General features: G+C 52.2%; 1 protein-coding gene across 3 annotated transcripts in view; it reads right to left on the bottom strand.

Annotated features, from left to right (window-relative positions):
• COL6A3 (collagen type VI alpha 3 chain) overlaps window positions 1–26,872 on the bottom strand; it is a 77,820-nt gene that overhangs the window by 14,966 nt on the left and 35,982 nt on the right. For all 3 annotated transcript variants that reach the window (XM_029933549.1, XM_029933550.1, XM_029933551.1), the window contains 28 exons: window positions 25,867–26,466; window positions 24,725–25,062; window positions 23,520–23,598; window positions 22,104–22,249; window positions 20,709–20,801; window positions 19,774–19,827; window positions 18,835–18,906; window positions 18,111–18,137; window positions 17,961–18,005; window positions 17,803–17,856; window positions 17,287–17,349; window positions 16,394–16,459; window positions 15,998–16,051; window positions 13,585–13,620; window positions 12,938–13,000; window positions 11,516–11,578; window positions 10,195–10,257; window positions 8,858–8,920; window positions 7,348–7,398; window positions 7,114–7,149; window positions 6,632–6,694; window positions 5,600–5,662; window positions 4,325–4,357; window positions 4,202–4,238; window positions 4,088–4,099; window positions 3,498–3,991; window positions 1,935–2,031; window positions 436–1,134 (listed from right to left, as the gene is read on the bottom strand). In XM_029933549.1, the coding sequence (XP_029789409.1) occupies window positions 436–1,134; window positions 1,935–2,031; window positions 3,498–3,991; window positions 4,088–4,099; window positions 4,202–4,238; window positions 4,325–4,357; window positions 5,600–5,662; window positions 6,632–6,694; window positions 7,114–7,149; window positions 7,348–7,398; window positions 8,858–8,920; window positions 10,195–10,257; window positions 11,516–11,578; window positions 12,938–13,000; window positions 13,585–13,620; window positions 15,998–16,051; window positions 16,394–16,459; window positions 17,287–17,349; window positions 17,803–17,856; window positions 17,961–18,005; window positions 18,111–18,137; window positions 18,835–18,906; window positions 19,774–19,827; window positions 20,709–20,801; window positions 22,104–22,249; window positions 23,520–23,598; window positions 24,725–25,062; window positions 25,867–26,466 (3,564 nt within the window). The remainder of the gene's footprint in view (window positions 1–435; window positions 1,135–1,934; window positions 2,032–3,497; window positions 3,992–4,087; window positions 4,100–4,201; window positions 4,239–4,324; window positions 4,358–5,599; window positions 5,663–6,631; window positions 6,695–7,113; window positions 7,150–7,347; window positions 7,399–8,857; window positions 8,921–10,194; window positions 10,258–11,515; window positions 11,579–12,937; window positions 13,001–13,584; window positions 13,621–15,997; window positions 16,052–16,393; window positions 16,460–17,286; window positions 17,350–17,802; window positions 17,857–17,960; window positions 18,006–18,110; window positions 18,138–18,834; window positions 18,907–19,773; window positions 19,828–20,708; window positions 20,802–22,103; window positions 22,250–23,519; window positions 23,599–24,724; window positions 25,063–25,866; window positions 26,467–26,872) is intronic.

Here is a 26,872-nt window from a genome sequence, read left to right as displayed (position 1 = left end):
TTTCTGCTACAGCAGAGACAGAGATCCCAGGGGGGAGAGTCACATCAGCCAAGGCCCAGAAGTTTCCAAGTATGTGGCTAGCGGCTAAGCCCAGATCAATGCAACTCCTTCTAGGAGATTCCCCAATATTAGGTCATGCATAAGTGTGCACTTGATACTTGCAGAGACATAGGGTCTATGGCTGCTAGGTACCCAGTCAAATTTGATTGGATATATGAGTCAACAAGGACAGGATGTCTCTCTTGGGTTCACTGTCTGCCACGGCTCCCGAAGTGTGTCTGGGACACGGTAGGTGTCATGTATATATATATATATAGAGAGAGAGACTAGACAGACATCTGGTCCATGCCCGTGGCCCCACGTCCCCACCAGCCCGAGGGTATGGGCTGGCAGAAAGCCCTGACCCAGGCCCACGCTGTCCCCTGGAGGACTTACTGCTGACGAAGGACGGTAACAACCTCCCGAAGCGCATCAGCGGCTCCTCGTTGAGCTCAGTCGACTTATCCAATAGTTTGAAGAAGACGTCGCTGGGCTCGCTGGCGAAGCTGTACAGCTCCTTGACGTTCACCTTCCTGCCGATGCCCAGGATCACGAAGAAGTAACCCTTGCACTTGGCCTGCAAGATGACGCTCTGGGCCTCTTCTAGCTGCTGCTTGTCCACCTCACCCGTGAGCATCAGAACCACGATCTTCATGTCCCGTGGGTTGGGGGCGCTCTCAAAGACGTTCTCTATGGTGTACTGGATGGCGCGGCCCAAGTCCCGCGTCCCCTGAAGCTGTGTCATTCTCCTGCTGAGAAAGTCCACCAGCTTCTCCTTGGAGCCGTAGTCCGTCAGGGAGAACTCCACCTTCACGGGGGGCACGCTGGCGTCGCCGGCGGACTCGTAGGGTGCGTGCTGGACAACCGCCACCCTGGCAAAGTGCTGGGAGGCCTTGGGGTCCGGGCTCATGTCCAGCTGTCTGACCAGGTACGCTATGTACTTCCGCATCTCATTGAACTGGAATAAGCTGGTGGACTCGGAGCTATCCAAGATGAAAGCCATGTCGATGTCCACGTCACTGCCCGCCGCTCTCCTGTCCCTGAAGGAAGGCCTCCAGCTGCCGAAGCCACAGGATGGGTCAATATTGCAGATGTCTAGAAAGAAAGAGGCATGGCAGCGCATTTACCCCATGACTTCCACTGCAAGACTGTGCATCAGTCCATTAGGAGTCTGGGGTAGCTAAATCGTCACATAATATAGAAGCCTTTTATAGTTTGCAGCCTTTTTGTGGCCAGATTTCAGTTTTCATCACCTAATGCTAAATGAAACAGATCAGTAAGCTAAAATCCTTATTCTGATACGATGGCATTGTCCTTAGAAGAAGGAGGAAGAGGAGGAAGAGGAGGGGGAGGGAGAGGGAGGAGGGGAGATGCTGGAGGGAAAAGGAAAGGGGGAAAAGGAAAAAGGGTGGAGCCTGGAGGGGGAGGGGGAAGGGAAGGGAAGGAAGAGGGAGAAGGGAAAGAAGGAAGGGGAGGTGGGGGAAGGGAAGGGAGATAAAAGAATGAGAAGGAAAGGGAGGGGAAAGAAAGGAAGGAAGGGAAGGGGAGGGGAGGGAAGGAGAGAAAAGGGGAGGGAAGGGGAGGGGAGAAACTACTCTTTGAAGAAGTGTGTCTAGAAGGTCACAAAGCCAGATCATTGAAATCTGGAGTCCAAGGTCAAAATGTAAGCAGAGCCTACGTTGTCCTTTACTTCCTCTCTATCAAAGAGAAGCTCTGTCTGGGGGGTTCACTTAAAATGTGGAAACTACTTATGTGGGAATCACACTGGTAAACATGAGGCATTACAAATCTTCATTGAACTCAAGCCCTTTATAGGGATGGCGCATATTTGTTCACATGTCGCCCGGCGGGGAATACACTAGGCAACAGATCGTCCTGTTAGAGAAGCACCTTACCCAGGCAAACGTGACACGTCAGGACATTCTTCAAGAAGTCGGTGAGGTCTCTCCTAGGGGGCAGGACAAGCGCATGTCCCACTGCGGTGTTATTGATCTGGTTTAAACAAAAGGAAACGCTTGGTAGGAGTGTCTATGATAAGTAACTACTTGAAAATACAGCAGCGGAGTAGAGTCACATGAGTAAAATGAGCTTCTCAACAGATCACTATCTTCTGGGGGGTTGTGTTGGCAGGTTTGGGAGGAGGTGCTGAGCTTAATAGGAAAACACCGGTTTTCTTCTGTAGAGCTGAGCTGACCTTCAAATCTCTCCCCTGCACTTTCTGCGGGGCCCAAAGGAAAATTATTTAACCTCTCTCAGGTCGAGTCTCCTGAGCTGCAAAGCAGGGTGACGGTAAGCTCCCCATGTCTGATTAGATGACGCATGTGCCGGTACAGCCTCTGGGAAATAGTGGCCAGTTCAATAGTCCAGTTACTCTTGGCAACTGACAAACATTAGCTCCAAACTCTCTGAAAAAAGGATTTAACCACAAAGCAAGTACTGAAATCCCTTCCAGGAGATTCAAAAACCCTGCTCATCATGGTGCCTTAGAACCCCATCACTAAGTATTCATTTAATGAAAAATTAAATTTAACTAATGACTGAATAATTGACTTTTCGAACTTGTTGGAACACTGCTGGTAAGAAACACATATGGTTCTGGATCGTTCGGCCCACAGGAGGGAAAATGTACATAAATGAGCCCCTTACGAGGGCGGACAGTTGGAAAGCCACACTGGATTCCCAGGCCTTGCACTTTTGTGCTCACGCTGGCCCATGGCTTGGCAGAATAAACCCTGAAATATGGTATCAATGACCAGACTGTCTTTTGCTGACACGGGCAGGGGTAAAAACACAAAATACCCAGTCTTGGAGGGAAGATGGTAGAGACCATCCCTCCCGAACTTTGCCTTTCACAGACAAGAAATCCAAGACACGGGAAGGTTGAGTGACGTGACCATGTTACTTTGGTGACCCGAAGCTAGAAAATGGGCAGGCTGGGACACAGGCTCTTTCCCATCATGCCCACTGCCGACTCATCTTGAGCAATGCCACCAGCATTGGGACTGAGTAACTATTAAGTAATTAAATAGCCAATTATTATATATATCATTATAGCAATTAAACAAGCCACTTAAGCAAATGACGAGGGAGCCCTCGGTGGCTTCACAGTGAAGATTGACCCTTGGTTGCCATCGTGGTTGAGGGAAGGTCTGAAGAGGGGTGCACTGATGTTTAGGGGGACCTCACGAGGACCCCGCAGGCCTCAGGGGAGATTCACCTCCCACACGTGAGGACGGACCCAGTGGGAACAAGTCACAGGCATCTGGATGCCACCCTAGAGCCAGAGCCACTCAGCTGTCCTGGTTAAATCACTAAAGTGGCTGCCAATCACAACAGCCTCATCCTGGAGCTTTTGGAAACTACAGTGTAGGAATCAGTCAAGGAGACACCAGGTGCCCGAGAGCATTCTCAGAGCCCAGGGGAGCAGAGGGAGGGGACCAATGCCCACGAACACAGACCTGCAACGCGTTGATGAGCTGCCGGTCCTCCTGGCTGGTGAGGAACAAGGGTGTGATCCCCGCATCCGAAAGCTTGATCACAGCATCCCTGAGCTGTTGGGATGCACTGGTGGGCTTATTGCTGAAGAAAACGGCCACTTTCCTCATCAGGAACCCATTCCTCACGCGCTTAAACGTGTTTCTGGCTATGAAGGACATGGCCGTTTCTAGACTCTGTTGCTTGGACGTCAGAGCCACCTGAAGGTTCTTGATCCTGTCCAGGAGGACTGACTTCTTCTTGGAGTCAGCAAACCGGATCTCCGTGGTCACCTCATTGTTGTAGGTGACCACAGCCACGCGCGCCCCCCGTGGGCAGTTGCTCTCAGCAATGGTCAGGTCGCCCACGATCTTCAGGAGCACGTCCCTCATCCGGCTGAACATGTCTTGGGTGACCCCCTCCGAGGTGTCTAAGGCAAAGGCCAGTTCCGTCGGGAAGACGGGGCATTCCAGGGGCCCTGTGGGAAGTGGTGGGTTTTCAAAGACCAAATTTCCTTACCAGGAAAGGGGTCTTCCTTCCGGAAAAGAAAGGCGAATGGCTGAAATCAACTTACCATAGCAGCAAGCTACAAAAGAAACAGAGAGAGGAGTGAGACACAGGTACTGTGTGAGAATTTCACACATCAGAGCAGACATGCATCACAAACAGCAGAAGATCGTGTACTTACGACATTTGTCTTTGATGCTTTGGACGAGGGCACATTGCTTTAAAAGGAAAAGAAAGCAGCATGAGGACGGGGTGGACAAGAGGCTTACAACTCAATGACTGGTGATACACACATGCAACTTACATCCATGGAGTCGCCTCTATTGCCTTTGGGACCCTGTGGAACAAGAAGGAGAGGGTGAGAAGCACTATAGACATTCAGGACCAGCAACGTGATGGAAACATGGCTGAGGAAGCAAAGGTGGGTCTTGGCTACCCTGGACCATTTTCAGGCTCTCCCTATAAATCTGACTTTACTCCTCAAGGGACAAAAGAGAGAGGAGACTCTGAGGACAAAAGGGTTTTCCCTGCCAAATAAAAAGCTCCACGCCCTGAAAAGCTGGAAGGTTGTGACAAATCAAAGGGATCATACATTTGGGCTTGAGTCTAAACATGACTTCTCCTGAGAGAAGAGCTTTCTTTCTACCTGCGATCTTAATATCTCCTGTTCACAGAAAGGACAGTGACGCGTCACTTAGCTAAGCCTCAGCTCCGGATCTCAAGCACACTGGCTGGATCTGACTCCAGAAGAGGTTCATGGCAGACCTACAGCTGCCCTCAGGGTCTCATCCCAACACGCGGCTGCCCTGATGGCCAGGCGGTCATCTCTCGGGCCAGTCGGGTGCCTTTCCATGAGACTGCTGACTGCTGTAACTTTCTCCCATTAAACGCTTCACTTTCTTAAAGGCAGCAGTCACCTGACTTAGCCTTTACCCAGGTCTGACCAGCACAATCCCTCAACCTTTCCTTGAAGGAGTGATAGTCCATCATCCTTCGAACCTCATGAAAGTTAACGTAGGGAGACAATGTAGGGAGAAATTCAAATAAGAAGACAAGATGTTCGTCATGAAGAGATACAATGGAAACTGCAGAACGTCACCCGCCTGGCCCCAGGTGGCTCAGCACTCCTGGGTTTTAAACCATAAATCAGAAGCTCTCTTGGGGATTTTATAGACCACAGGAAATAGTCCGCAAACCGACGTCTGACATAAATTACACTACTTCTACAAGACGCAACGAAGACGTACTAAAACTTTTTTTGTCCTGTACACAAACCTCAAACCTACACCAGGAAATTATAAAGGCAAATTACAATATACCCTAGACCACAAGCTTCCACTTCGTTTCAAACTTCTTTTGAACGTTTCTCATTACTCTAAAATTCAAAAGCTCTTTTCTCCATTGTGGTATCGAAAGAAAAAAGGTTTATTAAAAAATTTTTTTAATTAAAAAAAAAAATGACAACCAAAATGCAACATGCCTTTTCTGTGAGGGAAGGAGGCCGTGGGGAGTTTACAAAGGGGCACATGTAGAGAGAGCACCCAGCCCGTGGCTGGGCTGGAATTGGGTGGGTACGTACAGACGGTCCTGGGTAGCCAGGGTCTCCCTTCTGCCCAATGGCCCCTGGAGGTCCTGAGTTTCCCTAGAAAGGGCAGAACAAACAGAGCTCGGTGATGACAGAAGATGGAAAACTCCCAACTCCTTCAGTTGGAAAGGACTGTGAAGGTGATCTAATCAACCTTCCCCATCCCCGTCACTGGGAGAAATGTCTCACTGTGAGATGCTTGCCCAAGAACCATTAAGACTATCCATGGAGGGGCGCCCAGGGGGCTCAGTCAGTTAAGCATCTGACTTTGGCTCAGGTCATGATCTCATGGTTCACGAGTTCTTGTCCCAGGTCGGACTGTGTATTGAAGCTCAGAGCCTGGAGCTGCTTCGGACTCTATGTCTCCCTTCCTCTCTGCCCCTCCCCCACTCATGCTCTCTCTTTCTCTCTCTCTCTCAAAAATAAAATAAACATTAAAATTTTTTTAAATAAAAATTTAAAAAGACTATTCACGGATGCACAAGAAATCAATAAATGGCAGTTAATGAGAACCCTGTTCGGTGCAGATAAGCAGCCCAACGTGTTAAAACCACCTGGAAAAGTAAATGAGGTAGTTTGTCCTCACTGAGAAAATTAACAGGATCATATGATAATTTTCACTATATTTTAAGCTAAAAATAACTGTTTCCCACATTGAGATTGCAATTTGCTAATTCAGGACTCAGGGCAATCTTAAAAGGATGAGTAAACATCCCCTGAGACAGTAATCTGGAGCCAAAAGTAGCTTCAGGAAGAGGACTCTGACGGCTTGGAGGTGGGGAGCACAGGGTCCAGCGACCCTTGAGACGTGTCAGGGAGAGGGCCTCTCGGGACCTCCCCGTAAGGGCAGCAGGGCCGAAGAGGACAGCGCAGACAACCACAGGGTGTTCTGAGGACACTGGTCTGGGGCTTAGGATTCCTTTTCTTCTACCCCACGTGCCACCTTCCAGGTGGCAGGTGAAGAAGGAGAATTTTCACCACACATGCTCCCAGGCCCCACCTGCAGCCAGGTGCGGGCAGACTCACCCTTCGGCCTCTGATGCCTTTGGGTCCTGGTGCGCCACCCGTCCCAGGCTCCCCAGGGGTGCCCTGCAAAGAGAGCCAGGAAGAGGCACATTAAGCTCTGAAATAGAGGGTCTGGCGGAGGGTCCCTGGGGCATCTGGACCAGGGCGGCCAAATGGCTAACCCTGATTTACATTCCCCTGGGTCACGAGTACATCCGTGTCCTCTGCAGATGCAGCTTCTTGAATCCGTATTGACGACAGCACACAGATCACAGCAGTTTACGAAGTGTGTTATTGCCGTGTCATTTGAGTCAAACCCTCAAAGTCCCAAGACAAGTACACATTGTCCACTGTCACCTCCACTTAGCAGGTGAGTGGGCTGGGCCTTAGTAAGCGGCTGACCCAACACTAGCGCCACGATACTCTGATTTTCAGCCCACGAACATGCCAGACGCAGCCCCCCAAAACGGGGACGTTTCATCACTAGGGGAATATTTATTTACCTTTGGACCTGGGTATCCAGGGAATCCTCTTTCTCCCTATAAGAGATAAATAAATAACTCAGTTGTGGGTCCTAATTCAAATGCATCTAAAAGAAATTATTCTTGAGAAGAAAAAATATATATCCACGGAGTCACCAAGACAAAAAAATTCATGGTATTACAATAAAATTTTGAGAAATAATCCTCTAAAGATATAAGATGTCAGAAGTTCAAGCATCCTCAGCAGATACGTACTTTTTTGCCTCTGCGTCCTTCACCACCAACCCCATCTCTGCCGTCATCGCCCTGCGGGTGGGAAGGGAGTGTTACTGCAGGCCGCCATGTCAGGGACCCCACAACCTCTCTGTCTAGAGCCCAGAGCACAGGGTTGTTGGGTCCCTGGAGTGTTCCCAGATCAAGGAAGTGTTCTTGCTCCCGCCCCAACCTCCAGGTGCAAACAAGATGGGGTCTGTATGGGAGGGAGCTTAATGGACTCCTTTGCAAACTGGTGCTGGCGTGCCACCAATGAAAAGAGCATCTGACGACCACTGGGAGAGACAGCGCTTGGGTGTGGACTCAAAGACCCAGTGAACCTGAGACTCTTACAGCGGAAAGGACTTCTGGAAGGTCACCCTGCCGACATACATCCATGAGTCTTGGACTCGACTTCAAAGTAAGAACGCGGGACTCAGTCTCTCAAGTCCTCCTGAGTCTCCTGCGCTCAGACCTTCTCCCCTCTCTGCAGTGGCTTCCCCCCTCCTTCCAGGTCGTGCCACCAGACTGCCTTCTTTCCAAACACCCCCTCCCTATGCTCTCCGCTCTGTGCCATCACACCCTCGCGGAGACTTCCAGAACTGCACTCCATTGACTATTTCAGAAGAATCAGAAGAAAAATATAAAATATATACATTAATATTTGTAAAATATAGTTGATTTAAAGTTTTAAGCAAACATCAACAGCTAAGGAGCCCTTGCCCCAGAATCTACAGACACACAATCAAGAAGAGATGGCCTTCAATGGTCTGAATAGACTTTAAAGTCTGATTTTCCCCCTCTGCTTCTGAAACTAAAAGTAACAGAAACGGATCCTTTAAACTTTAGTTTTCTGTAGAGAGGTTACATACACACACACACACAAAAAGAAATATTTTAAAGTTTGGGATTATAAATCAGATCAGCCGGGTTCTCAAAACATCTTAAAACGTGCTGCAGGTTTCTCTTCCCTGGACACAAGTGTATGTTATACAGTCATCGTTGGTGAGCAGTCAGATTATCTTTAGGTAATATTGTTGAAAATGAGTTATCAAGGTAATAGCTTCTATTCCTAGGATGCCTCATCCGAAGAAGACAGCTTCAATCCGGATTGAGACCCGATCCCATCCGATTCCATTTTAACCGAAGGACATTTGTTTCTCTGCAGAAAAGCCCCGTCGAGTCAGGTCACAGACCATTTGCAGGACGGTAACGGAGGAGGTCGGTTCCCTTCAGTGAGTCCCACCTTCACTTCCCAGGGAAACACGAGAAAGGAAGTGTCCTTCCCCACTCTTCCCCCGTGTAATGAAACTTATTTTGAAATTACTTTGTTTATAAGCAGCAAATATGATTATAATTAATCGTATCCCCAAGGATACAGGAAGCAACTATCAATCACCTCTATTCAGAACCAACCCAATTGGCAATGAGAAAGCCCAGCCCAGAGAAAGGCCCCAGCTCCCCGCCTCGCTCCTTTCAGTGAAGGGTCAGCCACAGAACACCCTGATCTTACCGTCTCCCCTCGGGGGCCCCGGCTCCCGACACCTCCCTTCGGTCCCGGCTCTCCAGGCTCACCCTGCACGTGAGAAACAAGGCTGAGGTGGCTGTGGGGCCAAGACCAATTTAAAACATGATTCCAGGGGCGCCTGGGTGGCTCAGTCGTTTGAGCGTCTGGTTTCGGCTCAGGTCATGATCTCACGGTTCATGGGGTCAAGTCCCACGTTGGGCTCTGTGCTGACAGCTAGCTCAGAGCCTGGAGCTGCTGCCGATTCTGTGTCTCCCTCTCTCTCTGACCCTCCCCTGCTCACGCTGTCTCTCTCTGTCTCTCAAAAATAAATTAAAGAAACATTTAAAAAAATTTTAAATAATAAAATAAAAGAAAACAAAACATGATTCCAGGCAATTTCCGTTCTATGGGATGCCCACAGTAAGGTCACTGCGAGCTGCTAACTTCACCTTTAAGATTTTGGCAAAAATGATTTTTTTAAATTGCCATGTTCATGTGTGTGGACTCCTGGAAAAAAAAACCAGGAAGCTCTGTGTTTGTTCTTTGCATTTGCCCGGCATGGGAACCGGCCGACGGGGAAAGGAGAAAGAGGAACAGAAGAAGCCGGGAACACCAGTGGGTGCTGCCTTCAGCAGGGAAGCTCCCCAACACCACCAAGAGATGGAGAGACAACTGTGGATTCACACAAACACATTTCCTTTACTGAGAAAAGCCTGCCCCTTCAGGCTGGTTCTGATAAATCGTGTTTTTCCTCAAGGCTGATGGAAAGTCGGTTCTCAGACAGCCTGCATATGACAAGCTGCTGTTATCCAACATAGTCGGAGATCCGGGCCTCTTGGATTAGCTAAATATGGCCAGCAGAGCTCTGTGCGTGCGGTGCCAATGTTTAAAGAATGTGTGTTCCTCGCAATCCTGGGGCTGTGCTGGGCGCCTCCGATCTGCTGATGGCTCCGAGGACGCGGGACGCTCGTCACACACAGAGGCACCAACAGATCAGGGAACCCGCCAGCTGCTGGCCGCTTCTGGCCACAAGAAAGCCAACCTGCTGAGTCCTGCCCGTGTGTTCCCTCCCCGTGGGACAGGACAAGGACCCCACAGACCAAGTCAGCTGGCAACAGGGGGAGGCCAGGTGCCGGCCAAGCAGGTGAGCGCAGGGACAGATGGGGGGGCCAGGTGCTGGCCAAGCAGGTGAGCACACGGACAGATGGGGAAGGGGCCAGGTGCTGGCCAAGCAGGTGAGCGCAGGGACAGGTGGGGGGGCCAGGTGCCGGCCAAGCAGGTGAGCACACGGACAGATGGGGTGGCCACCTCAGGAAATGAGCTCTACTTGGGTCAAGACAAACCTTTCTTCCCAGGGGGCCGACTCGGCCGCGTTCTCCAGGAGCACCCGCGGTCCCTCCACTCCCCTGGAGCAGGAGGAAACGGGTGTGTCGATGAAACAGTCACCCTCCAGCTGGAGCCCTGCCCCCCCCCCCCACAGCACCCAGGGCCGCACGAGGCCCCGGACACCCAACTGCGTGCGGACAAGGCTAGCGCAAATCTAACACATCCATGTGACCGCCCGGCACCAGTTTCTGCAAACCAACACGTTGCCGAAGAACCCTGATCCTGGGGGGCTTTGTTTCCTCTCCCTTTTCACGCCTCCACAGCGACACCTGATGATACAGGTGCAGAATCCTGTACACACACCCCCTCCCCGAGGGAGTAAATAAATAATGAAGAAACATAGCTCTTAAAAGGGGGTGCAGCCTCCGGAGCCCAGAAATGACCCAAACAAACATGCAAAAGACAGGGGGTAGGAGCTCTTTGTCATTGGTGACTATTAGAAGAGTTTCACCTCACCCCCACTCCACCTGGAACTCTTGACTAGTCAGAGCTTTATTAGTGTTGAATAAAGCCCACAAAAGCTTTGAAAATAGGTATTTTTCCAATGGTGAACCAGGGAAGAACAGCGTAAGCCAACAAGGGCCCTCACGAAATTCCTGCTTGGTTGAAACACCTTTTTGTCCACTTCCATGGCAACAGGCCAGCTCTGCACCAGGTTTTGGCCACTACTGTTTTCCGTGACACATGACAGGGTGGCTCCCTGAGTGGCATATCAGATGGGACGATGCCAAGGTGCGCTGTGCTGGGGACCGGCCCCCACTCAGCTCTAACTCATTTCTGCTCATGGTCACCAAGAGCGGAGATGCATGCTCATGCCTGTGGTCGTTCAAGTTTAAGGAGCAGCTTCTGTGTTGGATCGGAGGGTAAGGAATGCCCTACACTGAATACCGAACCACAAGGTGATCTCTAGGGGCCACGTGTGAAACAGTTTGGCATAAGCTGAGAATCTGGGCAGATCTGGGTAGAGTTTACAAAGTTCCAACCTCGGGCTTTGGAAATGCAGGATGGCTTCCCCATGCTCACCACCCAGGGGGCCAGTGTTTGGAAGGAGCTGCCCTGAGACTCAGAAGCTTCTGCAGCACGAAGAGAAAGGGTCCCTGACTTCCTCAGGCCAACCGGCCAGAGCTGTGAGGACAGAGGTTGACCAGGGTCTGTGTTGGCAGGGGGGAGGTGAAGAGAGAAGTCTGTCTACAGTAACACCGTCCACAGGACCTCAGGCTGCACGGGCCCTGTGCTCTCCGCTCAGCTAGAGATGGGGGCGGGATCAAGCGGACTTACCCGAGGCCCAGAAATGCCTTGTTCACCAGTCAGGCCTGGAGGACCTGTGGGACCAGGTGGACCCTGGAGGAGTAAAAGGCCAACATAAGTGCCAAAAAGACCGCTCGAGACCACACTTGTGTCCAGCTGTTCACAGTAGCTCCAAACCAGGACACAAATGGGGAAGTTAGTTTAAAAAAATACAAGGAGCCCGGGCGGCTCCGTCGGTTAAGCATCTGACTCTTGATTTTAGCGCAGATCATGATCTCAGGATTCGGGAGTTCGAGCCCCACATCAGGCTTTGCACTCTCAGTGCAGAGCCTGCTTGGGATTCTCTCTCTTCCTTCGCTCTCTGACCCTTCCCCACGCACGCTGTTTCTCTCTCTCTCTCAAAATAAATAAATAAACTTCATAAAAAAGCAAAAGGAACCAGAGTTTAAACAACATCTTGTACACATGTTCACAGCAGCGCTATTCATAACTTCCAAAAGGTGGAAAGAGCCAGGTGCCCCCCAGCTGATGACGGGGGGCGCAAGCGGTGGCCTGCTTGCACAGAGCAGTCCTCGGCCAGCGACAAAGCCTGAAGCCCTGACACCTGCTGCAGCCTGGTGAGCCTCGAACACATGTTGCTCCGGAAGAGAAGCCGGACACGAAAGACAAACATTAAATGATTCCATTCATATGAAGTGTCCCGATAGACGATCCACAGAGACAGAAAGGAAATTAGTGGTTTCCAGGAGCTGGGGGAGGGGACACGGGAGTGACTGCCTAAGGGCTCGGGGGCCCCTCTGGGGTTGACAAAATCGTTTTCAACCTACATAGAACTAATGGTTGAACCACACTGTGAACATGCTCTACGCCACTAACCTGTTCTGTGGCTAATTCTGTGTCTGATTTTGTAAAATCGACTGTCGCCTCATTTAAATTTCAAACAAATCTGGGGGCTCCTGGGGGGCTCAGTCAGTTGGGCATCTGACTCTTGATTTCAGCTCAGGGCAGGATCTCACAGTTCGTGAGTTCAAGCCCCACATCAGGCTCTGTGCCGACAGGCTCCGTGGAGTCTCCTTGGGATTCTGTCTCTCCCTGTCTCTCTCTCTCTGCCTCTCCCCTGCTTGCATTGTCTCGGTCTCTCTCAAAACAAATAAACATTGGGGCGCCTGGGTGGCTCAGTCGGTTAAGCATCCAACTTTGGCTCAGGTCACAATCTCATGGGTTCAAGCCCCACATCAGGCTCTGTGCTGACAGCTCAGATCCTGGAGCTTGCTTCAGATTCCGTATCTCCCTCTCTCTCTGCCCCTCCCCTGCTCACATTCTCTCTCAAAAATAAATAAAACATAAAAAAACACAAATAAACTTTTAAAAATAAATAAAAACGATTTAAAAAGCACGTACGAGAGCACCTGGGAAATCATCACAAGGCATGCCGCCGCGGCGGGTACTGACCTGTGCACCTCGGGTGCCCTGCTCTCCCACGGAGCCCGGCTGGCCCGGGCCCCCCTTGTTGCCCTGGGAAACAAAAGAAGATGAAGGGGGTGGGTCGGGGTGGTTGAGGCCAGTGCCAGCTGTCCATCCACAGTCACGTCTGGACAGGGGGTGGGGGAGGCCCCACGGGGGTGGAGGCCACCAGTGCAGTGGCCCCAGGATGAGACCTTCAACAGGGACAGCCGGTGTCACGCTGCAGGCCCGTGATGGCTCCCCACTCCCGCCTCACCTCTGCTCAGCATGGATCTGAAGGCAGGGCTCTTGTAATCCAAACCTGCCTTGCACAGGTGAGCAGGCAGACACAGTAAGTGATGGGGACTGGCCCACGGCCAGATCAGGGGGCGCCCCGGGATGCGGGGCACCTGGACGCCACCCCCTCCATCTCTCTCCCCCGTTTCTGCCCCTCATCCCCACCACTGCACAGTTTCAGGAGCCATTTAGAAGAGTTTAAATTCACAGAGTTGGTGCTGGCTACCGTCTGAGCCCCACGCCTTGAGGGCACAGGGTCGAGGCTTCTGGCCCCCAGGCCGACTGCGTTCTTGCCCTTTGAGAGCACGTGGAGAGCCCCAGTGTGATGGCAGGAGAGGGGCACCAGGTTAGAGACTTACCTTAGCGCCCGCTGGTCCCCTTCGGCCAAAGCCGCCCTGTGGAGAAGTCACACAAACTGAGAGGGAGCCTGGGGGGTGGCGCCCGGGGTTTCCTGGGACGCGGGCCTCCGCCAGCCCGACACCGTGCCCGACCGGCCGAGAGCAGGCTGGCGAGAGACGCCCTTCCAGCTGCCCTCCTCCCCGCCGGCCTGGCTCCCGCGCTGCCCCGTTGACCGCCCGGTGCCGGTCTGCAGAGTTACTGCCAAGCAAAATAATGACCCCTCCGACGGTACCACCCCAGCCAATTTCAAAAAAGAGGGTGTAAAAATGGTAATGTCGGCCTGATTTTCAACCGTTCTCCTAACTGCAGGGAGAAGGAATGAAATACGTCCATTATAATGGACGGAGTCCGTCCCAAGCTCTCCAAACGCTCCTGGCCAAGGACAACCCCCACTCGGCTAAGTGAAGTGTCAGGAGTGCACACACGTGAACCTAGAAGCCCAGCTGTACTCAGTCCGGGCTCATGACTCGGCAACTTCTTCCTTGATGTTCCAGAGGCGACCCTTCGTCCAAATAAACACAGGCCTACTGTGCAAGCAGTGCTTTAATTCTGACTCTGATGGCTTCGTCTCCATTGGAAAGGTTTGGGGCGGGAATGCACGAGGGTCTGAGGTTCTGGACACCGTAAGGCTGCAGCATCAACCAAAGAAAAACATTCTCCACTCCCAACGGAGACTCTCTGGGTGACTGTTTTAACATTATTCACTGTGGTGGAAGCTTCTTCAACGGAAGACCTTGGCCTCCTTCTACCGATGACCCGTGGACAAGCGGAGGAGGAGACGGGCCAGGCCCCTCCTTCAGAGTGACAATCCAGCTGACCTGCCCCAGAGGGGACATCTAGGCTCCCAGCACTCAACGGCACAGCGCTCAGGCCAGAGGCAGTCTGCGGAAGTCCCGAGGTGATGTGTGGGGCATGAGGTAGCCCAGTGGGGGGACATGTGTCACCTTGGCATGAGCCGGGCACAGTGAGGTCCTGAGGGAAGGAAGGCAGGCCCCCGGCCAGGCCTCCCCCTACTGCAAGGGGAGAAGCGAGTCTACAAGAGCCTTTGACTCCATCAAGTGTAAACCGAAGTCTCTACCTTGCACGTAGAAATAAAACAAAGTGTATGCAGGACTCTATTTTAAGTCGTGTCGTGAGGACAAGTTTTGGCTCTGCTCACACACCGAGCAGACAGCACATCAGAGCAGCTGAGTTTTCCCTCACTGCTTGGTCAGTGCACAGCCCGCCGGCAGGACTCAGATCGAATGCTCAGAATTTCTAAGACAGCATTTTCAAGTTTTGTTTTCTTCTGAATTCTAAAGACACAATATTAAAAATTGCACCCCTAGGAGTGCCTGGGGGGCTCAGTCGGCTGAGCGTCCGGCTTCGGCTCAGGCCATGATCTCACGGTCCATGAGTTCAAGCCCTGCGTCAGGCTCTGTGCTGACAGCTCAGAGCCTGGAGCCTGTCTTCAGATTCTGTGTCTCCCTCTCTCTCTGACCCTCCCCTGCTCATGTTGTCTCTCTCTGTCTCTCAAAAATAAATAAAAATCAAGGATCCTGGACGTAGCCCTGGTTTTAGCAGCCCTTCGAGGCCCCCAGAGATGAGGCACACAGGAGCTCTCCCACAACAGACATTCACAAACTGTCTTGAAAAGATAGCTAACGGGGGCGCCCGGGGGCTCAGTCGGTTAACTGTCCCACTACGGCGCAGGTCACCATCTCTCCGTCTGTGAGTTCAGGCCCCGCGTCGGGCTCTGTGCTGACAGCTCAGAGCCTGGAACCTGCTTGGGATTCTGTGTCTCCCTCTCTCTCTGCCCCTCCCCCACTGGTAATCTGTCTCTCAAAAATAAATAAATGTAAAAAAATGTTTTTAAATAAAGTAAGATAAATTTGAAAAAAAAAAAAAAAGGCTACTAACTGCAAGACGCAGTTCACTAGAAAGCGGAATCTGGTTTCACTGCTTGAATTACAGCCGCACAGACAATGACGAAACCCACAAGGACACAACCGTCAGCCGTCCTGCCCCTTGCTCCCTCACTCCCCACCGTGTTCGCGCTTCTGTTTGGATTTTAAAAATATTTAGTGGATAAAACCTCGCCAAGTGTTCGTAAGTGGCAAAGATATTCCTTCTAAACCCCTCTGTAGGACGTGGTCTTTTTTGGACGGGAAGGAGGCAGAACCAGGGGCAGGAGACAAGCTGGAGCACAGAGCAAATTGTAAGAATGAAAAATGTGTAGAAGCAGCAAGATTTGGGTGATGAGAGCCTCAGAAACCCCCCTTAAAGTCCCCAAGTAAAAAGTGGCTGAGTAGCTCTGCCCCAGATCGGGTGGATGATTGAGGGGGCACTTGCTGGGCCCCCCACGAAGCCCCCCGAGTCCCCGAAGGCACTCACGTTCTTCCCGGTGTCTCCAGGCCTTCCAGATACCCCGTCTCTCCCCGGAAGACCCTGACGTGGAGGAAAAAATCCGCATAAGACTCTTATCCAACTCTGGCATATTGTGCTCAAGACCACGGGAAGGGGAGGGGGGAGGGGATGCTCAGTGGGACCCTCAGACGTGGGTCATGCTGCCTGCACAGGCCTCCGGCTGGAGAAGCACTCTGCGTGAATCTCTAAGGGGACAGATTCTGCGGAAAAGAAGCCCGTCTGGATAGCGGCTGGCGACCGCCTTCTCTGGCACATGGTCTGCTCCCACCCTCCTGTGTCCACACCATGAGAACCACTTCCGTGGCCTCCGTGGCTGGGGGTGAGCCCTCGCCAAAGGGGGTCCGGGGGTGCCGAGCACAGTACCATGGGGCCAATGTCTCCGGTTTCTCCTTTGGGTCCTCTCTGCTGGCTGTCCCGTCCTGAATCACCCTGTAGACAACAGCGGTCAGGGACGTGAGCCATGTGTGCAAGAAAAAGGTGCTTGACATTCACTTGAGGCAAAGAGAAGAGTTTGCCATCATTCTTGGCCTGTGCTCTACAAAACCTGTAAGCCAACTCCCTCCCGGGCCAGCCTCCCCTCCTCCCAGCCAGCCTCCCTCCTCCCAGCCAGCCTCCCCTCCTCCCGGGCCAGCCTCCCCTCCTCCCGGGCCAGCCTCCCCTCCTCCCGGGCCAGCCTCCCTCCTCCCAGCCCAGCCTCCCCTCCTCCCAGCCAGCCTCCCTCCTCCCAGCCAGCCTCCCCTCCTCCCAGCCAGCCTCCCTCCTCCCGGGCCAGCCTCCCTCCTCCCAGCCAGCCTCCCTCCTCCCGGGCCAGCCTCCCTCCTCCAGGCCAGAACAAGGCAAGAGGGACCATGAGGCACTATCCTTCCTGTTGAGGAAGGACCACCGCCCACCGCCCAGGGCGGAGGGTGGCTGGGACCCACAACGAGGCTGTCTGAGTGAGAAGCGTGGACTATGTAGGATGTGGCCGAGGGGTGGCCCCTCAGGGTCCTACATTTTTGTCACCTCTGATACCTTTCTGAGCACCCAATCCCGCTGGATTACAGCGCCCTGAGACCACCTTCTAGGGAAACACGACCTCTGCAGCCAGAGAGCAGACACGTCTCCCAACTCGGAGGAAAGGGACAAACCACGTAGGCCATCGAACGTTCCACAGCAACTTCAAAAATCTGGTTAAAAACTCTTCCTCTGAACCCCCGTCCCAATGACCCTCTTCCCCAGACTCAGGTCTCAAACTGCCCATGAGGAAGCTCCCTTACCGGGTCACCTCGAATCCCAACGTCTCCCCTCTCTCCTTTGTCCCCTTTGGGTCCCTTGTCACCCTAAGTAAAAAATACAAGCAGAGACAGGAATTAGATAAGTTTTCAAATGTGCATCTCCTCCTTAAAAATCACATTCGTCAGTTCTTAAACCTTAAACAGAAGCGCGTTCCTCATTTATTCATTTACACAAAGGTAAAATTACTTCCGAATATTTCCGATCTGTTCAGGTAATCCCAAACCTTCACTTGGGCCTATTCTGTACGGGGTTTTAGGGATTTACGTAAACAGAACACAGTCCGGGGTGCCCTGTGAGATATACAATTCAGATAAAAAGATAGGCTGTAACGGTCACAACTGACAGAGGACATAGGAGACACCAAGGACGCATCCCCACAGGACATCAGGGAAGGCTGCCTGGAGGAAGTCGTCTTTACATACAAGAACAAAAATAATATTCTGAAGTGGAATGTGTTTAGTTTTTCCATCGCGACAACACTATGGAAACATCCTTACCCTTCTTCCGGGACTCCCTTTCTCTCCAGGAGACCCGGGCAGCCCTTTGTCCCCCTGTCAAAGACAATGAGAAAACGTCACTCCTGGCACAACGTCCGGGGTAGACGGAGGCACCAGTCACAGGGACGCGGGTGGGGACTCAGTATGAAACCGCTTACATCTTCACCGTTGAGACCGTCCAGCCCGATCTCTCCTAATTCGCCCTGCAAGGGAACGGGACACGGTGAGGGGGGAAGCCACCTGGGAAAGGGAAAATGACAAATCCTGGGGACGCAGTCAAGGTCAAGACCGAAAGCCAGCGTGGGTACCTTCTCTCCTGGGAATCCGCGAGAGCCCTGGAAGGGGAGGAAAGGGATAGCATTAGCTCCTCTCTGGAGGCTGAAGAGGCGAGAACAGGCTGGAGGGGGTGGGGGCGCCCCACCTGAATGCCCCAAGTCTGAAAACCAGTGCTGGGGATTCATCTGTCTGCCGCGCCCTCTCTCCACCCTGCTGGGGGTCCTGAGGCTAGTCTCCCTGGCCCTGGGCACGTGGCCATCTTGGCCCCCTGGGCAGGAGGGGCGGGCGCTGACGGCCAGGGACCCGGCTCCAAGGCCCCTCTGCGACTTTGCCTCATGGTGGCCCTTTCCCTTCTGCACCTGCTTTCCAACTTCAGCGAACGGAGGAGCAAGGCCACCCAAGTATTTCACACAAGGAACCTTCCAGCGCGTGTCACATCCCGCTTCCTTCCATCCCGCCTGGACATGAACCCAGTTCCTCTTGGGGGGCCCCTGGTCTGGAGCTGCTGGCCCCCTTCCCCCCTCCTGCCCTGGCCCAGAGCTCCCAGAGCCCCTGACCCGCCAGACCGTGCCCTCTCACCACGGGGTGAGACTGACGGTCACTGAACATGGATGACGCAAAAGCCCCCGGGGCCCTTCCTCCCCAAGGAGGCGTTGGGGGAAACTGCCTCACTTGTGCATGTGCCCGAGAGCCCCCTGCCTGCGGGGCCCCATGCGGTGGCCCCCCCCCACTCACTCCGGGGCCAGCACAGCTTACCTTTATTCCTCTCTGCCCTGGGCAGCCCTGGAAACCTTGAGTGCCGTTCACGCCAGGAGGACCCCGCTCACCCTGCGGGAGAAACAAAGGCAGGTACCAGGTGGGGCTCCCCGCCGCCGCGCCTGCTGAGTGTGCCTCGTCGGGAGGCTGCGTCCTAGAGAGCGGGTTTCCCTGTGGGGACGCTCCTGCACCTCCCGTCCTGGGCATGGCCTTACTGCAGCCCCTGCCCCTGGAGGGAGGGGGGCAGCTCAGAGGGACCAGGATGAGCAGGTCACTAGGTACTGGGTGTGGTGGGTGTCGGGCCTCCACGGAGAATCCCCGGCCCGACGGCTCCCCAGCACAGTCCCTTGTTCCCAGCTCTCTGGTGGGTCCTGGGGCCAGCCTGACACTCAGCACTGCCAGCTGGGACCCTGTGACTTCGCCCTGCATCCCCCATCCCAGGCTGGGCCTCCTCCTGGTGTCTCAAAGCCTCTTGGACCACCTCTGTCCCAGGAACTGCTTCTCAAACCCCCAACTGGACCCTCTGGCTACTGAGGACCCAAGTGAGCAAACCTCCCTTAAAGGGCGTGACTCCAACGATGGCCCTGGTTGGCTCTCCCACCCGCCCCCCTGCTCAGCTCACTCCCATCCCGCTTGGATATCCGGCTCTGTCAGGACACTGCGTCTGCCGCATTCGGTGGCCTCCGGTCTCTCCCTCCCTCTGAAACAGGGCCAGTAAAGACCCTCCCCTTCACGTCCACACCCGTCACGTTTGGGTGGTCACGCTGTTCACCACCGTGTAGAAATCCGAGTGGAGTTGCTAAGGAGGTCGGAGTCTGATGTTTTCCCGGGAGGAAAGTCATCGGAAATGGAACAGACTATGAAGCCCACAATTCAGCCCCAACGAGTGGGGAACAAGGAGGCAAGAGAAGCTTAAAGAACACGACATCTTGCACTTACAGGTCCGCCCTCGTCACCAGGATAACCTCGGTAGCCATCTTCCCCAGGAATACCCTAAAACCGAGTAAATTGACACTTCAGTTAGAGCCCGCAGTTTTCTCTGTTCTCCAAGTATCGCCCTGACCCCCTCCTTGGTAGAGCAATGCCGCCAGGTAGCACGGCCTATGTCCCCTTGAGCGGGGGCTGCCTCCCATCATTACAGCAGAATTAGTCTAGCAGCATCCTTCTTTAAATTTTTTTAGTGTTTATTCATTTTTGAGAGAGACAGGGGCAGACAGAGTGTGAGCAGGGGAAAGGCAGAGAGAAAGGGAGACGCAGAAGCCAAAGCAGGCTCCAGGCTCTGAGCTGTCAGGACAGAGCCTGACGTGGGCTCGAACCCACGAACCGTGAGATCATGACCTGAGCTGAAGCTGGTTGCATGACTGACTGAGCCGCCCAGGCGCCCCAATCTGTCAGCATCTTTAAGGCTCATCTGTACCAGGAAATCCTGCCAGTTTCTTGTAGCTTAGACACAAATGCTAAGAATCCCTGCTGACCATCCACAACGAGTCTGCTAGTCAGTGATGCCCACTAATTTTAACATTATTTTTTTAAGTTTGCTTACATTTATTTTGAGAGAGAGATAGAGAGAGTGAGCAGAGGAGGGGCCGAGAGAGATGGAGAGGGAGAGTTCCAAGCAGGCTCCCCCCTATCAGTACAGAGCCCGATGCAGGGCTCAAACTCAAGAATTGTCCCAAGAGTCGGACAATTAACGGACTGAGCCACTCAGGCACCCTGACTTTAGCATTATTTTATAAAATGAGGAACAGAGCCCATCGCCCTGAGGAAAGAGGGTAGGGAGCAGGCGCTCAGCGTCCCTCGGGCCTCGTGTCGCACCTCCCGGGACTCTGCTGAAGTCCAGGCCCGGACGTCAGAGAAGGGCAGAGCCAACCTACCTTTGGCCCAATGCTGCCAATGGGTCCACGGTCTCCCCTTTGCCCAGAGCACTTGCAGGGAACCCCACAGCAAGCTTTCTCAGCAATGTTGTCCTGCCGAGAGGAAAAGAAAGATCATCTCAACAAACACCCACGGGGGAATAGAAGCATAAATATGCCTTGAAGGTCAAAATCAATGTATGTGGATTTCGCGGTGAGATGATGTTCTCACATAGCATTTCCTCCAAGACTGCTCAGCAGTCGGGGTGGGAGCCTGGAGAGCAACCAAAGTAAAATATATCTTACAGGGTCACTGCAGGCTCGGCCTTACTTCTAAAAGTTTCCAACATACGTAACCAAGTTTTAAATGTTACACATAACTTACATATTTTTAAACCCCAAAGAGCAAGACCTGACAAATGAACTGCATATGGCTAAGACATAAGCAGCTCCCGGATGGAGATCGGACGCCCTTCCTCAGGACCACGGTCAGAGCACCGGCTGTGGCTCCAGCCCGGAGGGGACCTTGGGACAGACACGGTGTGAGCCCACACCAGTGGTCCCGCCCCTCGGCCACCGGCACCGCCACTCTGGGCCACCGGCGTGAGCACACTCCTCAGACACCCTGATGTTCCTGTCCCACCCTAGCCCTTGACCTTGTGGGGAAAGCCACGCCCAACACACACCCCCATCTGCTCAAACACGTTTCTTGAGCATCCTAGAGTTTTCTCTTCCTCCGTGGGCCCGGAGGCATCAACTAACGCAACCTCCTTCCACCCAACAAAAAAGTAAACTCCCCGTTTCAGCCCTGGGAAGAATGCAGGGGGGAAGAAGGAACAGGCAGTTCATCCCACAGCCCACCGTTGCTGCCCCGAAGCACCTCCCCACTCAGCCCTACGTCCCCCAGAAGCCCTCCCACTCCCGGCCCTGAGAGGCTGAACCCCAGCGTCAGGAAGCCTCATGAGGGCTCGTTTATTGGCTCCAGAGGAAACTAGGAGCGAGGACCATGGAGGCGCCGTCCCGCCCAGAAACGGGCTTTCTTTCCTGCATCGTCTCATTTTCACATGTAAGCTTTCGGGTGCTGAGGGCGGTTTCCTGTTAGGGGACAGTCCCTCTGCTGTCTGGCCTTCCCAGCCATCTTACAACGGAAGGACGCCATGAAAGGGTGTCCGGGAACACCACCAGCACGTCTAGAGACCCGTTTTCCAGCTGTCTGTTTTCCCAGCTCCTGGACACCTCCGTCTCCAGGACTCACGTGTGCGACGGCCACAAGGCAGGCCCCAAGTGAATTAAATGAAGTGAATTACCCGCCCAAAGGGCCCCTCTGCCATTCGCCTGGCAGAAAAAAAATGCTTTTGTTACCTTAAGGTGACGCAGAGACTTGGTGTCTCGACGTGTGGAGGCCTAAGAACTCACCAGCTGCTCGGCCAGTTCATAATCCAGGTCCAGCAGGTTAAGTCTCAGGGGTCTGTTGTACATGAAACCTCGCCCGAACTCCAACTGCATCAGCTGCTCCAAGTTGGCCACACGTTCAAGGCCCACCAGGATCAGAGCGTGGACGCCTGCAGGGGGAGGCACTGGTCATTCCAGAGAAAACTTGAGGGGCGCCTGGGCGGCTCAGTCAGTTAGGCGTCCAACTTCAGCTCAGGTCATGATCTCACGGTTCATGAGTTCGAGCCCCGGGCCACACTCTGTGCTGATGGCTCAGAGCTGCTTTGGATTCTGTGTCTCCCTCTCTCGCTGCCCCTCCCCCGCTCGTGCTCTGTCTCTGTCTCTGTCTCTGTCTCTCTCAAAAATAAACATTAAAAAAATGTTCAAAGAAAACGTCAGTATAAAATGTGACCTTTACCGACCACAGGTTGAATCAGACCAGTTAGCTGCTCTGAAGAGTTAAAATACTGGAAATTTGGAATTCCTTAGCAACTGTTCGAGGAATGTCAGTAACTAAACCAATCCGTGGAAATACGGGAAGTGACGCCACGAAACATGTTCATACGTAGATTCCCAAACGCTGACAGAACACGGGTGTGCTGGGGGAGGGCCGCCACACCCCACCTCCAACACCAGGTAGTAGCAACCTCGTCTTCTTGGCTCAGGGAAAGCCAGCAAATAACGAGAACATGCTTAGGATAAATTACACTTTCTGAGAACCTCTGGTGTTGGCATTCACTTTGTGACAGTCAATGCTACCAAATTCCAGAGCAAATAAACAGACATTACATCTGACAATAGGCATCCTTGTCTGTCTAGTCACCTGAAATCTGGAAGATGTGTTTTCATGGTTTATTTTATAGTCAAGTGCATTTTCTGCTTCAAATTGTAAAGGTTATCAAGTGGTGATCAAAAAGTCATGCTCTGAGGCGCCTGGGGGGCTCAGTCGGTTAAGTGTCTGACTTCGGCTCAGGTCAGGATCTCATAGTTCGTGGGTTCGAGCCCCATGTCAGGCTCTGTACTGACTGCTTGGAGCCTGGAGCCTGCTTCGGATTCTGTGTCTCCCTCTCTCTCTTCTCCCCCATTCATGCTCTGTTTCTGTCTCAATAATAAATAAACGTAAAAAAAAAATTTTTTAAGTCATGTTCTTTTGCAAAAGCATCATGATTTCTAGATGTTCTGCCACCCGAATGAGTCTGAGAGCCTGAGGGTCCTGGGTCAAGATTTGGTGAGAAAGCCGTCTGTGGCACAAGGGACCCGGGGTAGCCCCAGGGAGATGACGGAGGGCCAGGCTGTGGGGAGGAGTCCCCTGGGTCCCCCAGAGGACTCCAGCAGGGCGAGCGACCGATGTCCCTGCCTCACCCAGGCCAACTTGTCCCTTTTGGAAAGCCCACAACCCACCTTCCTCTCGGAGAGCCTCCGATGCCCTTCGTAAATCAGCCAGATCTCCATCCACCCCATCAGTAAAATGAATGACCACCTGAAAGCAAAAGAGGTGTCAAACCTGAGCCAAAATTAAACAGAAATGACCTCCCAGGGATCGGGAAGATTGGTCCATTCAAACTCTCCATCTCACAGTTGAGGAGACCGCCGCCAATGGTGAGAAGCAATTCTTCCCACTCATGGTTCTTTGATACCATGCAGTAAGGGAGGGATGAAATAAGTGGGTATGTGGTGGTGTTTGATTTACTAATAATAATTACAATAAAAGTAAAAACAGTATTTATCTCATTTTCCTAATGTGCTGTCGTTTCTAAAAATTGTGTGTGTGTGTGTGTGTGTGTGTGTGTGTGTGTGCGTACGTGGGCTGAACTATGTCCCTACAAAAGTCATGTGTTGAAGCTCTAACCTTCAGTACCTCAGTATCAGTATTTGGTGACAGAGCTTTTAAAGGGTCATTAAATTCAATAAGGTTACTGGGGTGAGCTCTAATCCAATGTGACTGGTCTCCCAAGAGACATTGGGACGTAGACACACACGAGGGAAGACTGAATGGAGACAGAAGGAGAAGGTGGCCGTCTGCAAGCCAGGAAGAGAGACCTCCAAAGAAACCAGCCCAGCAGAGACTGATCTCAGACTTCCAGCTTCCAGGACTGGGAGAGTACATTTCTGTTGTTGAAGCCACCTGCTCTGTAGCAATTTGTCACGGCAGCTCTAGCAGACTCATACAGCGTGTGTGTGTGTTCATACTACATATGTTCGCATCTGCATGTAGGCACGCGTACACACAGAAGAGAGAAGGAGAGACAAGCAGAGAACATGATGTACTTAATGGGTAGGACCATAATCAAACATGGATTAATCATAAATTAATTATAAATTAATCAAAAATTCAGCTCAATCAAGCTTAATTACTGATTTTCAGAATTTTTTTTTAGAGCATAAGTAAAAGTATTGAAATGGAAAAGATACTACATTTCGGACTATTAGGATCAGTTGATGATAAAGCACTTTTACGCTCAGGCACCACCAACCCCGTAGAACATGAAGAGTGCTTCTAGAAGAACACAGGGGGAAGGGGCTTCTGGACATGGAGGTGCTCTCCTGACCAGCACTTGTGCAAAAACTGCACGGGAATCTAGAACGAGGGGGGAGCCCATGCTCACCTTCACGTTGTCCCCTGAGGACTGTCTGAACTTGTTCTGATAGACCTTCAGCGTGTCCGCAGTGAGGACGTAGGGGTGCTGGCTGCGCATGTTCTGGAACTTCTCGAACAGCTCTGGCTGGTACTCAGCAAAGTCGAAGGCCTCCACAGGGCTCGAGGGCGTGTTGGCCACTACCGACACCCGTACGGTGGGCATCTGGCCACCGCTGCAGCTGATTCTTTGCATCTGGCTGATTCTATTCAAGATGGTGTCCACCTTGGACTCAAGGCCCTTTTGGGTCACAAATACGTTCTGATCCCTTGACCCATCAAACCCGAGAATCACATCCAGATTACAGACTGCAAAAAGGAAAGGAGGCAATGAGCTCTACATCAAGGTGGCCAAGATGAGTCCAATACGCAGGCGTAGCCCCAGGACATGGACCAGGCATCACGCTCAAGGGCAAAATGAGATCCTCTAGGCGTGAGCTTTGAGAAGAAATTCTATCTGCCTCTCTTTCAGGGAACACGAGTGCTGACTCTTGGGAACTGAAAGCATAGGACATTTTAACATATTTGCTTTTCTCAAGTGTTAATCAATTTTGGCCTGCTATGTAGCAGGTGTCTACATCCATCCCAAGATTGTGCTTTAAATGAAATTCACTAAGAACTCAAATACTCTGATCTCAAATAGTTGATCTAACAAACCTATAAACAGAAACACGGATCAGTAAGTCAGAATTATTTGGGGGATTCACGAATGGAGGGGGGAAATACATGTTATAAGATCAAGACCATACAGACTTCCACTCTTATCCTGAAGGATAAGATATTCGATATCGATAACAGGCAGTAAGTGGTTTCCAGGACCTAACCCACACAGCTGAGTGAGTAAAATGCCTGAAGCAGCCAAAGGTTCAAGGAATTCATAGGCCAGCACTGCGCATCTAAATATCTAAATGAGTCCAAGGGACCTGGGTGGCTCAGTTGGTTAAGTGTCTGACTTAGGCTCAGGTCATGATCTCATAGTTTATGAGTTCGAGCCTCGCTTCAGGAGCCATGCTTATAGTGCAGAGCCTACTTGGGATTCTCTCTCTCTCCCTCTCAACAAATCCTGAACATTGGCAGAAGAGGAGGAAAGCATACACGTAGGGGACTGGTTACCTTTGGAAACATCAGTCACACCCGGACATAAGGTTTCATGCATCGCATCATGCAGAGTTTCCAAAACTTGCTCGCTCAGCTCAGACAGCTCCTGGACATTCCCCACGCGGAATGCTGTGGCACTGTTGGAGGCTATCTTCCCAATCTCCTCGGAGTCTATGTTCTTCACGCCCACAGCAAACACTTTGACACCCCTCTGGGTGAGAGCCAGGCTGGCCTCCTGGGCGTCCTCTACTGACTTCCCGCCCGTGATCACAAATGCTATCTGAGGGACCCTCTGATCCAGGCGGCTGCCCGCCTCCGGCACGAAGTGATTGAGCCGCAGGTGCTGGAGGCCCACCTTGGTGTTTGCGTGTCTGCCCCCTTTGTAGACCACTTTGTTGATAGCATCGATAATCTGCTGCTTGGTGGTAAAGTCCTTCAGGAAGAACTCATCAGTGGGGTCAGAGTTGTACTGGACCAGCCCCACTTGGATGGAGTCGCCCCCTTCATACAGTGTGTCCACGATATCAGACACGAAACGGAGCACTTCCTGGAAACTGTCCCTCCTGAAATTGATGGAGCCGTCCAACAGGAACACAACATCTGCTTTCTTTTTCTCTAAAAGTGGTTAAATGGAAATGATAAATTTGGTTTCCAGAACAAATGTACACAGCGTAAGATAATTGGAATAAGACATTCCTATAACTTGTTCCCAGCGAACACCTTGGCTTTCTTCCATGCCTCTACAGGGCCCAAATTCAGAGCCACCATTATGCCAAAAACAAGAAGATAAATGACAAATCACTAAACAAAAAGCTAGGAAACAGGAAGACCTGGGGGAACTGAGGACAGAGTCCTGGCTCTCCCATACAAAATGGCATTATGGCAGATTCAACGACCCGTGAACTCAGATGTTTTAGGAAATGCCGATAAACACTTTCCTTCAGGTCAAAAATAAACAATGGTATCTGACAGGTGTTGGGGTAGATGTGCAGCAACAACGCTAACAGAAGAAAATTATGAA

Source organism: Suricata suricatta, chromosome 3 (genome assembly GCF_006229205.1).
Source record: "Suricata suricatta isolate VVHF042 chromosome 3, meerkat_22Aug2017_6uvM2_HiC, whole genome shotgun sequence".
NCBI classification, from domain to species: Eukaryota; Metazoa; Chordata; class Mammalia; order Carnivora; family Herpestidae; genus Suricata; species Suricata suricatta.
The sequence above is the reverse complement of the archived record's forward strand: the minus strand, read 5'-3'. Positions and strand labels throughout refer to the sequence as shown.